Raw genomic sequence first — 11,882 nt, forward strand, 5'->3', positions numbered from 1 at the left:
TCTACGACTTACCACCGAGACCAACCGTTGTTTTATTTGTAGGTAATACATGGCGACCGTGATCTAGGTTGACCAATACATGAATATTTTTCCTTCTTGAAATTTGGGGATCCCATTCCCAGAAGCCGTAAGGAAGTCCGCGAAAAATATATTGAGAATAATACAAGCTAACATAATTGCATCAAATTTGAGCAATCTAACTTCGCTAATATTTGTAACTGTCGTAATCGCGATGTCTATGAATGGAGGTATCAAGCGGATCTACCACGTGAGTATAAATCGGTGCTTAAGCTAGTTGGCTATGGCCTGGTCAGCCTTAGCGGCCGGCTGGATTGATGGCGCCAAATTTCGGGAACATCATTGAGAATACAAAAAGAGGTATAAATAAAGCCCACTCTGACGAACGTGATCAGTCGTAGAGACCACCCTTATTGAACCACTAGTACGTATTTCATTACATTAGCTAGATTCTGGTCCCTTAAGGAATTTCACGTTGAAGGAAGTACATCAAGGGCAAGGGAATACGGCAAACCGCTACAGTAACTAACCCCCCCTTGTTAAATGTATCCTTGATTTGTTTCGGTCAATACATCTATCAGTTTACTCAGGTTGGGATCATAACAGGGATAAACGAAATTCAACTTTCGTTTCGTTTCACCTAAGTCTGGAAGTCTTAGTTTCTAGAACAAAGCACGCCATTGTAGAAACATACAGTAATAAAAATTGAAATTATGTAAGCACAAGACTTAATGGGTAAGAAACTTTTTAGATTTCTAGATTTCTTTTTAGAAGAAAAGATTGATCAGCCTTATACATAGAACATATGAATGTAATGATGACAATCATTACCCCGGGTGTGGTTGTCATGGGTGCATGTATCCCAAGAATTCACTCTTACAGTCAAAATCAGGGGTTTAGTAATCCATTCACTCGAACGAACGAGAGCACGACAATCGATATTGTGTCTGTTCTTTATTGAATGGTTCGTCTAACGGACTTTTTAGTAAATGTATCAGAAATTTGCACACAAATTACGAGGGATCATGGCATCCTGGAATTTGAACCAAACTGTAAAAAAGAGCAAAGTAAACGTACTCTAGGGGTTTGTTTCATTCGATAATTCAAGGGAATATGAAAATATTTTCGATGCAATAATTCCAGAACAATTCCGTTCCCGAGAAAAACTAATCGATCTTTTAATCATCGGATTATCGAGATCAAGTTCCAATGATTGACAAGTTCTCTTCGGGTACTCAGAGTGAAAATGCAGATCATTCCAATCCTGCCAAGCCAAGCTTGGACATCAGTCACAAATGTTGGGTCACCTAATACAAATCCTTCAACCATGTTTGCTACTGACGACATACAAAGCAAGGTACTTCAAAAATGGTCGCTTCCATTTAAATCTACTCACATTTACGTACATCATGTTTAAGTTTGAATGACATATCTTCCTTGTTTGTCGAATCATGGGACGTTGACTTGGAGGTGATTTCATTTTTACAGCTCTTTAGTTCATCGGTTGGCTGAAACCAAACAGTCGACCATTCTTATTTCTGATCTCCGTGAACCTGCATGGCTCAGTGAGAAGCAATTGCGATGTGCTTTAGTTATCACCGACGATTGGCTCTCCATTCGGGAGGCGTCCATGCCCGTGCAAGTCGTTCTCTTGGGAGGGGGTCGGATAAAGGAACCGCAAGTTCCAATATTGGTCCACCATTTTTCTGACATAAGTACGTTAACATACGTACAAAGTCATTTCCATACTTGGCTTCAACTCGCCTTCAACGATCACCAGTTGATCCTATCTATTATTCTTTTAAGAACGTTATGTGGCCACCAGAGCGTATTGTCCCAATCGCGATTGGATCCCTTTGGGCACGAATCCCAGTTTGATTCGGTGGGAACCAAAATTTGGTTGCCCAAGCATGGAGCCTTTCAAAGTCTCTTATCGTGGATTACCTCCTTACGTTTATCACTTGCCAACGGGGTCAGTGGGACTCGACATTGATTTGGTCCGAATCCTGGCCCAAAAGCTAAAGATGAATCTTGAAATGTTTGAATTCGACTCATGGATAGATATTGATCCCCAAACTGGTGCTTTGGGAGGATCTGTGGGATTAGTTATGAATGGTACTTACGACATGGTGGTAGGCAATCTGCCTTTCCCCGTTGGAGTTATTAAGAAGTCCACGAATCTGACCACGTTCATTTATGATCTGGATATCAAGATGACAACAGCTAAACCAAGACCCTTAACCCCTCTCCTAAATGTGATTCGTCCATTCAGCCCTACCATTTGGATGACTTCTTTCGGTATGACCCTTGCTACAAGTTTTATTAATGACTACTTTTTTCCATTTTTTTATCAGAAAAAGGTGCCATAACTGTTAGGAAGAGGATTGAAATTGATTATAAGAGCTATTTGCGTGTTACTTTCCGCTTCTCCACGTTGCTGTTTTCCCCTATCCATTTTCCACATGCTATTTTGATGCCATGCAATTAAGAACTAATTTGCCTTCCCACTGGCACTAGGAACAAACATGCGATTCTAACAATGAAAAGCCTTTTCAAGAGGTTAAATGGCGCATCAGCAGAAATTACAGTTTTCAAGCTGGTTCAGAATTCAGAAGCACTTCTTTTAACAACAACGATGGATTAGATTTGCAATCTTTCTCTTTGCTTAAGGTTTAAATGTGCAACTTGACTTTTGGGAGTCTTCACTCAAGACTACGAACGGTCTTGTCAGACAATAACGACATTTACCCGTCACCTGAAGGTTTTCTGCAAGTGGTATCGGCCGAAAATCTATCTAGCCAGTGACCAAGAAGATCTTTACCATGGGGCCCAGTCCTTAAAGCCCTTTTGAGTATCCAATGACCCATAGATTTCTAGACACTGGATGTCGGACGACCGACCACCGGGCTGGTAAAACAGCACAATGGATGGTCTCCTGGGAATTGATCACAAACCGGTTTAATGTACTCTTTAACCAACCGAGTGGTCGATCGTCCGACATCCAGTGTCAAGAAATGTATGAATGACCTTGCACATTGTCTTGATATTTTTTGGATTGTGGAAAAATTGTTCCTAATTACTGGATACTATATTGTTAGTTGCCCTTGCTCCTGTTGTGACATTTTTTGCCTATTTCAAGGCAATGGCCGCTCAAATTAAAGCCACCTATAACATTCTGCTCGGGTATTTTTTTCAAAAAATGAAAAAAAAGCAATCCGAACCACCGATTGTGCAAAATTCTATTGTTTTTGGCAGTGATGCCTTTGATATGATAAGGCTCCGAAGCATTGTTCAGCTAACCTTAGGCCTACCTAAATACATTCCCAAAACCCACAAAATATTTGCTTTTGCCTTTGGCCATGATATCGCCAAATATCCGGTAATGAAATGTAGTCTATTGTTTTCAAATACTTGTCAATCTTAATCGCAAAATTGGAATAAGTTGCTTCTAATTGGTCAAAAAAGCGGAAAATGGAGCTAGACGCTGTCAAAAAAAGTTGAGCCGTATATGAAATTTTGAGTTTTTGACTTGTGGATATGCTTAAACTTCTCTAGGTACAATCATTTTTTGCGGAATGGTGTTTGCCCTCAAGAGCAGGAGTCATAAGATTCGGAGCCAAGTCATCCTGTGGTGGATGCTAGGAGTCCTGCTTAGTCAGTGTAAGTGGTTTGATTAATGTCAACGCACATCCATCTATTTGCATCACGAGCAATGACAATTCTCAAAGTGAAGACTTCTTTCCCCAAAGCTCGTTCCTCCAAGGGTCTTCGGAGGGCAAAAGTGCATTTGATCATGGTCGTTTGGATGTTCTTTACCTTTTGTTTGAAGCATTTCTATGAGTGCAACTTTCGGGCCAATCTCATTGCGGTGGATTACGAGCCTACAATAGATTCGATCCCAGATCTCGTGAAACTTGGTCGACGCTTATACATCCCATCAGGAACACAATTTCAGGACATGCTGGATGGATATCCGGATCCAAACTTTAAATTTCTTGGTCAAATGGCCCGACAAGAGGGACTCATGTTCAATTATGATGAACAGGGACTCGTGGAATACGAAGCAGAGCAGATCATCCTCAAAAACGGTGAGAGAAGAGTGTTATTTTTGCACAAACTTGTAATCTCTGACTGTAATTTCCTCCAGGAAAAATGAACGATGGTAAAAAGAGGTATAAGCGTATAAGCGTTGGATCAGTCATAGAGTACTTAATCATCTTAACAAGATTTAGCACTCTATGGATCAGTAAACGTTAATCGCCGATTATCGACGCTAATTTTTAGTCAACTATCAAAATATGTGTTCTATCTTTATGAGGCGCGGTGTTCAAAGAGCCCTATCAAGTTTCCAGAGAAATTCCCAAACACAGCTTGGCATTTTTCTGCCTCAAAAAGTCATGGCGAACAACTTTGATTTTATTGCTTTATGGAATTCTAGCCCACATAAAAACTTATATACCTAAACACATTATAAAAACTAAAAATTTTAAAAGCCTACTCAACGTACATTAAAAGCACATTTAGTTAGCTCTTGAATATAATCTATGATATCATCTATTTCATCGCTACTTAGGTACATTGGATTTAGTGGTCCCAATTTCATTGTTTTTAGCTCGAAAATGCCCCGGTTATATATTAATTCGATTTCCCAAAGATCTAATATCGACTTTCATTATTACAAAAATAAAAGATTATTTTTCTTTTTCTTGCATAATTTCATATCAACTTAAACCTTAAACAACCATGTCTAAACCCTCAAAAAAGCAGATACATAAGAAATTGAAATTGAAAAAAAGAATCGTCCAAAGGACAGTTAGCTTAGCGGTCACTGAAAACTTTACAAACATCAATGAAGTCTTAAAAAGCCATTTTTTTAATCAGTTTGAACAAAGTCTTCAAGAAACGAAAAATCTATAACATTGTTTGTTGTATGTATTGTCTTCAGAATTCAAGTGAATGCGTAACTAAGTGTACACATGATGATTGTAAAACACATTTTTCAAAGACTACATTTTTAGCGAGATTTAAGTGACATTATATAGCATTCTTAGCTATTGTGAAACTATGCAAGAAAAAGAAAATTAATCTTTCGTAATTGTGAAATTGAAAATCGACATTAATTCTTTGGGAAATTGAATTAACATTTACCGGGGCATTTTGGGGCTAAAAACGATAAAATTTGGACCATGAAATTCCATGTAACTAAATATCAGTAAAATAAAGTTTTTATTGGGCTAGAATTCCATAAAGCAATAAAGTCAAAGTTGCTTCCCGTAATTTTCTGAGGTAGAAAAGTGCCAAGATGTGTTTGGGAATTTCTGCCGAAACTTTAAGGGTATCTTTACCACTGGAGGAAAGTTGTGTAACAAGATTGGTGAGTTAATCGTTGATTAGACATTTTATAATTTTTGAAGTTATTAATTAGAGTTCCTTTTTTACCATAAACCAATCCCGAAATTAGCTCTGACTTTTTTTAAGCCTTTTGAATGAAGATGTGTCCTTGTGGATAATTTTGTCATAAACACCTTTTCATGGGTGTCATCTTGAGCGATGGGATCCAATAGATTTTCAAAACTGAGATTGCCAGAAAACTTGGAAAGTAAGTGCTCCAGCAATCCCGACGTAACATTAAATGTTATATTTGAGCAAAGAGGCAAGTCTGGTTTGACGTAAGAAAAATCAGGGTTAAATTTTGAGGCTGATCATAGAGATGGCTGGTATGGAGTTAGTAATAGCATATGCAATTGAAAATGCAAATTACTAGCCCTAGGTCGCAAACTCCCGTGATCAATCGTTGGACCCCGTCTGTAATAATTTCAATTCTCAGCAATGCAAAGGCATCAAATGTTAATGCGCCCGTGGCTAGAATGTTACTAGTGAAGAGAAAGTAGACATTCACGAAGTGCACAAACTGAAGTAGCACTTTTCTTGCATATATGCCCACGCTAATGGGCTAATTCCAAAAATCAATTTTGAAAAAGCCACTGAAAAGGGGGTTAAAATCATGAATTTGCCTAAATTAGCCACGTAAAGGAAAAGGCATTTCAAAGATAAAGTTAAATCCGGAGCCCAATGTTGAGCATTTTGTGGAGGGAGAATTTGGACAAAGGTCACAGCCTGATGTGATGTAAAGAAAAGAAAATGGGTGTAGTTCTGTCACTGCACTAATATCTTGGCTCTATAGAATATCTGTAAAATAATGCTTACTTCAGCAAGCCCGCAAATTGAAATCAATGACAAAATCCCATAATGGGCTCCAAATCGCCATGAGCGAACACAATTGAAATGAAATTCATGTTCCACTTATATACATATATCCAATGAGACATGCTTCTCGCAATAAATACATTTTAATAAAAAAACATTCACTCGTTACCCTGGGCAGTTTGGCTTCGTTGTTTATCTGAATTCTCCCTCTGCAAAACGTACAAAATTGGCCGGCACTACAATTTTCCTTCGCATGGCTGATTGAGCGTACTTTAGCTTTGCTTTGTTATTCATTTCAGGGGATGGATTTTTGCTCAATGAGTACATGGGACTAGCCACGTTTGGCAATCTGGAGGATCGTTACGACGGGCACAATCCATATCGAATCTCTAAGAATGTCATATTTCCGTCAATGGGATATTTTTTGACCCGAGCGAATTTTCCTCATCTCATGGATCTTGATTGCTTAATCCTTTCACTGTACGAATCAGGCATCCCAAATCACTTACGAAAATCATACATCAGTCCCAAATACCTTGTTCCTTCGCAGGATCAAGTTGTTCATATGGAGCCCTTCCATTTGGAACAAGTGTTTGCGCCATTTTTTATGTTGAGCACAGGGTTGATTGTGTCGAGTATTGTTTTTGCTTGGCAGCGTTACACACTTGAACTTGAGTAGCTTTATTCTTAATTTCATCAATTTATCAAATCAATGTGATTTTTACAGTTTCTGCTAAAGGAAATCGTAAATAATGGATTCGTGAATTCGCAAAGTTCGACGATCAAGAATACAATTTTTTTTGGAGCTTGATGTATTATGAAATTTATGATATCATTTATTGTTGAGAGACAAGGGACGTTATGAACAAAAAATGTTTGGAAACTGCCATTGCGACAGAAGTTTACATGCAAATGATTTCTTTGCAAAAGCAAATAGGGGTTAGGATGAAAACCCAAGTTGTCAGTCACTTCCTTTTTTTTAAGCTTCCTTTTGATTCGTAGTGTTTAGTCATCGCTAATTAAGAGATCGCTGAATCCAAGTCTGCATCGCTCAGCCCATAATTGGATGTTCCGGCTCAAAAAGGAACAGTCCGGGCTAGAGGTCTTGTCACTAGTCCGGGCCAACCAGATTCCCTCAGTCACTATCCGATTCATTTCTGTTTTTCCGAGTCTCTCACCTAGAGACCCTGGTCACTACTCTCACCGTTCTTTCTCCGCACCAAGGTCCTAAAATACAGGATGGCCACCTCAGACAGTAGACAAACCGAAGGGGGAAGGTGACGTCATAGCGGATTGAAGAGGAGAAGATCACGGAAAAAAGCCATTGCTCTAAAACGCTATTGTTCAAATAAGAACCCCAATTGGGTGTGGTTGTCACATTGGTGGGTTGGAGTACAATATAGCCTTTCATACTTGAGGCCACCTCACTATTTCTCCTTCTTTTTAATGACGTAGATGCTAAAGGTTGCGCCAAACTAATGGTACACTAGTAGGCTTTAAGAGTGGTATCCACAGTAATGATAAGCCACTTTGTTAACACCATGACTTGTAACAAGCAATTTGAATATTAAAAGACAAAGATAACAACTTATGATCAACGGGTTTCTTGTTTTAGCTCAATTTTGTACATAAAGGCATTTGAAATTTAAACATGGATACTTGAAACATTATGTCTTTATGTTTGATTGAACTTAGGTGCAATTGAGAAACGCTACTACAACTGAACATGTCAGGTGGAAAACATTCCATGCAAGGTCAAATTTGAGAAAAAGCAGGATGTAATCTTAGATTTATTCAACTTAATGAGTAGTTGTTTAAGTTTTGGACGCTAAAAATACATGTAATAAGATAGGTACGAAACATTGCTCAAAGTGATCATTAAAGCATGGAAAAGTTGTATCAGAAGTATTACAAAAATATTCAATGCTAAATTCAAAGTTTAAGTGCGCCTTTTCCTTAAAAATAGTAATAGAGTCAAGCTTAAAAAAACTTCATTACATTCTTTTTGGGCACAAAAATGCTCTGGAATATTCATTCTTACTTGCTTACTTGGCAAATTTCTGTATTTCACGTACCATCATCTCGTTGAATCAAAGAAGTTTTTGCTGCGTTGAGCAGAGCTTTGGCCACTCAGACAGTACACGAGGAGAAGAATCAGTTCCATTGATTTAATGACTTGATAATTGAAATGCAGAGATTGGACTTGCGAGTAAGCAATTAAAAATGTTTTGAATGACATGTATGCCTTGGTGTCTCTTAATAAATTCTAAATCATGATAACCATGATAGAGGTCATGGTATTGCTAATGAATGTAACAAACTCGCTTTGGCCCAAACTTGTCCAAGCAGCCGCAACCAGGCCAAATGGCCCATGTCACTTATTTACTGCTGGCAGTAAGGAAAGATACTAAACCTCCAAACGCATTCCTCATTGCATCATTGGACATTTTTCCACCTTGTAAATGCTTTTTAATTGGTTTCCCATGTCTATATGTCTATTACGAGATATATTGCTAAATATATAGAAAAAATCCGCTCAATTCACAACCTTTCCTCACCTGTTGACCCCTGCCGTATCATATCTAGTGACGTCACACACCAGGCAGCTGAAGCCTTTTTAAGTGCGCAAATGTTGCTCTGCACTCAATCAGGGAAGTCTTCCTCCAAGCACGCGCAATGTCCGTTATGATCAAAGTAAAAAAAACAACAATATTTTTGAAATGTTAGTTAGTATGTCTGGAAGCTGTTCTTTGCTATGCTAAGCATTGGAATGCAGTCACCGATCAAGATACTTTACAAGCCATCAAGGATCTAGGGTTTTCAATTTCCCTGGTCCTGATGGTGTGACATCTCAATTTCTGATGAGATGCTCACTGGTTCTTGCTCCTGTTTTCTCGTACTTGATGCGTTGCATCTTGGATCAGGGCAAGTTTCCCTTTTCACTAAAGTTAGTACACAATGTTCCAATTTTTAAAGGGCAATACAAGTTGATCCCCAGGAACTATAGGCCGATTTCTCTCACTTCGAATATTGTGAAGTTACTTGAGAAGATCATGAAGTCTAAACTTGTTGAATTCACTGAAGCCAATAAAGTCCTTCCTCCTAACCAGCACGGATGCTGAACACATTTTAGCACGGTTACCCATCTGATTGAGCATTTAGAGGAGGTCATTGAGGAACTAGAGACACATGAGTCAGTTGATATTGTGTGTCTTGATTTTGCCAACGCATTTGATACAGTAGATTGTGGCCGTTTGTTGAACAGACTTCATGACATTAGGATCCAGGGCGAGGTTCTCCTTTGGATAAGAAGCTTCAATCAGGATGAGAAGCAAATTGTTAAGGTCGAAAGATCCCTCATTGACATGCATGATGTCAAGTTGGGTGTTCCCCAGGGCTCCATCTTAGGGCCCCTCCTTTTTATAATATTCATTGACGCTCTTCAAAAGCTTAGTTTTGCTGACAGTCTCTCTTTTTATGCTGACGATACAAAGTTAGTTTCTGGTAGGAATGGCCAAGATTTCAATAGCCTGACAAAGGACCTAGAAATAATCTATTCTTGGGTTACTGAGAATAATTTGGCCCTGAACAGAATGAAATTCCACTCAATGATTCTTGGGTCAATTCCTTTGAATACTCCACTTTTAGATGTTGGAGGTAAATGTATTGAGCAGGTCTCATCTATGAAAGATCTATGTGTAGTCCTTCAAAATAATGAAAAGTTCGATGAGCATATCCAGTTGAAGGTGGGTAAAGCTTTTCAAATGTGTGGTTGGATATATTGCACGTTTAAGTCCACAGATAGCATCACGATGCTAACTCTGTACAAGTCAATTGTCCAGCCACATCTTGAATATGCTTCACCCATTTGGGCTCCAATGAGTTCAGCAGGTTTACAAAAGGTCAAACAAGTCCAAAGATGTTTCACTAGGAACATCACAGGAATGAGAGAGCTCTTGTATTGGGAGAGACTAAAAAAGCTGGGACTGTACAGTGTTCAGAGAAGGTACGAAAGGTATCTGATACTGTACGTCTTCAAAAGTATCCATGAATACATAGGCCTTGTTGATCTGGTAGGATCTTTCAAGTCAGACTTGGACAAATTTTTAGACTGCATACCTGATGAACCATATATTCAAGGACTAGCTTGGTCTATCAACTCAAACTCACTGGTAGACCAAATATCATATAAAGATTGAAAGGTAATAGATAGACAAATTATAACCTTTCATTCTAATATTACTTGGGATTGCATTCCCTGTAGCGGTTAGAAAAGCCCGTGAAGAAACAAATAAAAAATATAAAATATGGTCTCTTCTCTATCACTTTTGGTTTTGTACAATTAGCATATGGCATTTCAAAATCAAACCATACTCATTTTTTAGCTCAAACGGTCTGAAATTGCCACCTAACTAGTCCTGATGGGGTAAAGATGCTCTTGGCAGAGATACACTAAGTTGTGTATACGTCATCAAATTCTGATGGATTGCCAATTGTCAACAAACATGAACATTGTTTGGATTACTTCCCAAGAGGGAGTCAGCTCCTTCCAAAAAGCGCTCACACATTTGTATTGCATAAGAAGGTAAAGCTTTGCATGATTTGTGACAAATTTGATCCACCATGGGTTGTAGCATCTTTTTCCACAATATTTGATTGTAATTTTTCATTAGAATTCCATTAGACATTTCCCAACAAAATGTAGTTGTCACACTGATCTCTTGCATGCAGCCAGTATCAAGTTGGACTAAAGCGCTTCAAAAGAGAGAGTGCAACCATCTGTAACAAATTTCATGGTAAAGTATCAAGGGACTTGTTTCTTGAGAGACGCAGGAAGTTCACTTGTGATAATGTTAATCTGAATAATCTAATGAGATATTTTAGCAATCTAATCTTATGAAAACATGGGTTCAGAAAGGACTTTGAAATCAACCAAAATATTGGAAACAATCTTAAATATCATGGCCATGAATCAGCTGGCTTTAAATTAGTATTTGATAGTGTCCTTGAACAATGTCTTTATTCAATGATTGCTTGTCAGGATAGTACTCTTTCTTATGCAATGCATCAGTTCAAAATATGTTTGGAAACTTTTCAGTTCTTCTGATTGTTGACGTTTTTGAAGTGAAGCCACTTGCCAAATCTGGGGTGTCTCTGCATCCAGGGTCTTTATGATGGGGACCAAATTAAATTGACATTTTCAATGGCATATGCGGCATATGACATTACTGGTGGAATGTCACAAAAAACCGTTAGTTAATCTCAAAAAGTTACCCTCATTTTCCTCCTGTCTAACCAGGGTTGAATTTTGTTCAAACTTAACATTTTGCCATAAGATGGAATAGACTGGCGATTTCACTTTCAAAACTTTATGGCAACCTTGAGTTTGAAATTTGGTTTGATCCCATCACCTCAGCTACTGGTAGGAATCAAATTAATATTCAGGGATGACATCACAGGTGGATTGTCCGAAACCAGTTAGATTTTGCGTGACGATGGACTGGACGGTGCTTTCCTTTTGCACGTTTTCTGGCAACCTTGAGTTTGAAGTTTGATTTGATCCCATCACTAATTTCACACGGTGGTCATATTTTCTGGTGAAGTGTTTGCTCAAATGCCAAGGCATCTAGATATGTTTTTCTTTGTCAAAGAGACAA

At 38.4% G+C, this 11,882-nt stretch overlaps 1 protein-coding gene across 1 annotated transcript; it reads left to right on the plus strand.

Moving 5' to 3' along the window:
* Positions 1 to 1,830: 1,830 nt before the first annotated feature.
* On the plus strand, positions 1,831 to 7,030 carry LOC131888963 (uncharacterized). The gene is made up of 4 exons (XM_059237933.1): positions 1,831 to 2,316; positions 3,574 to 3,678; positions 3,768 to 4,106; positions 6,525 to 7,030. The coding sequence occupies exons 1-4, from the start codon at positions 1,929 to 1,931 to the stop codon at positions 6,902 to 6,904; spliced, it is 1,212 nt and encodes a 403-aa protein (XP_059093916.1). The 5' UTR covers positions 1,831 to 1,928; the 3' UTR covers positions 6,905 to 7,030.
* Positions 7,031 to 11,882: the final 4,852 nt, after the last annotated feature.

Source organism: Tigriopus californicus, chromosome 10 (genome assembly GCF_007210705.1).
Source record: "Tigriopus californicus strain San Diego chromosome 10, Tcal_SD_v2.1, whole genome shotgun sequence".
NCBI lineage: Eukaryota > Metazoa > Arthropoda > Copepoda > Harpacticoida > Harpacticidae > Tigriopus > Tigriopus californicus.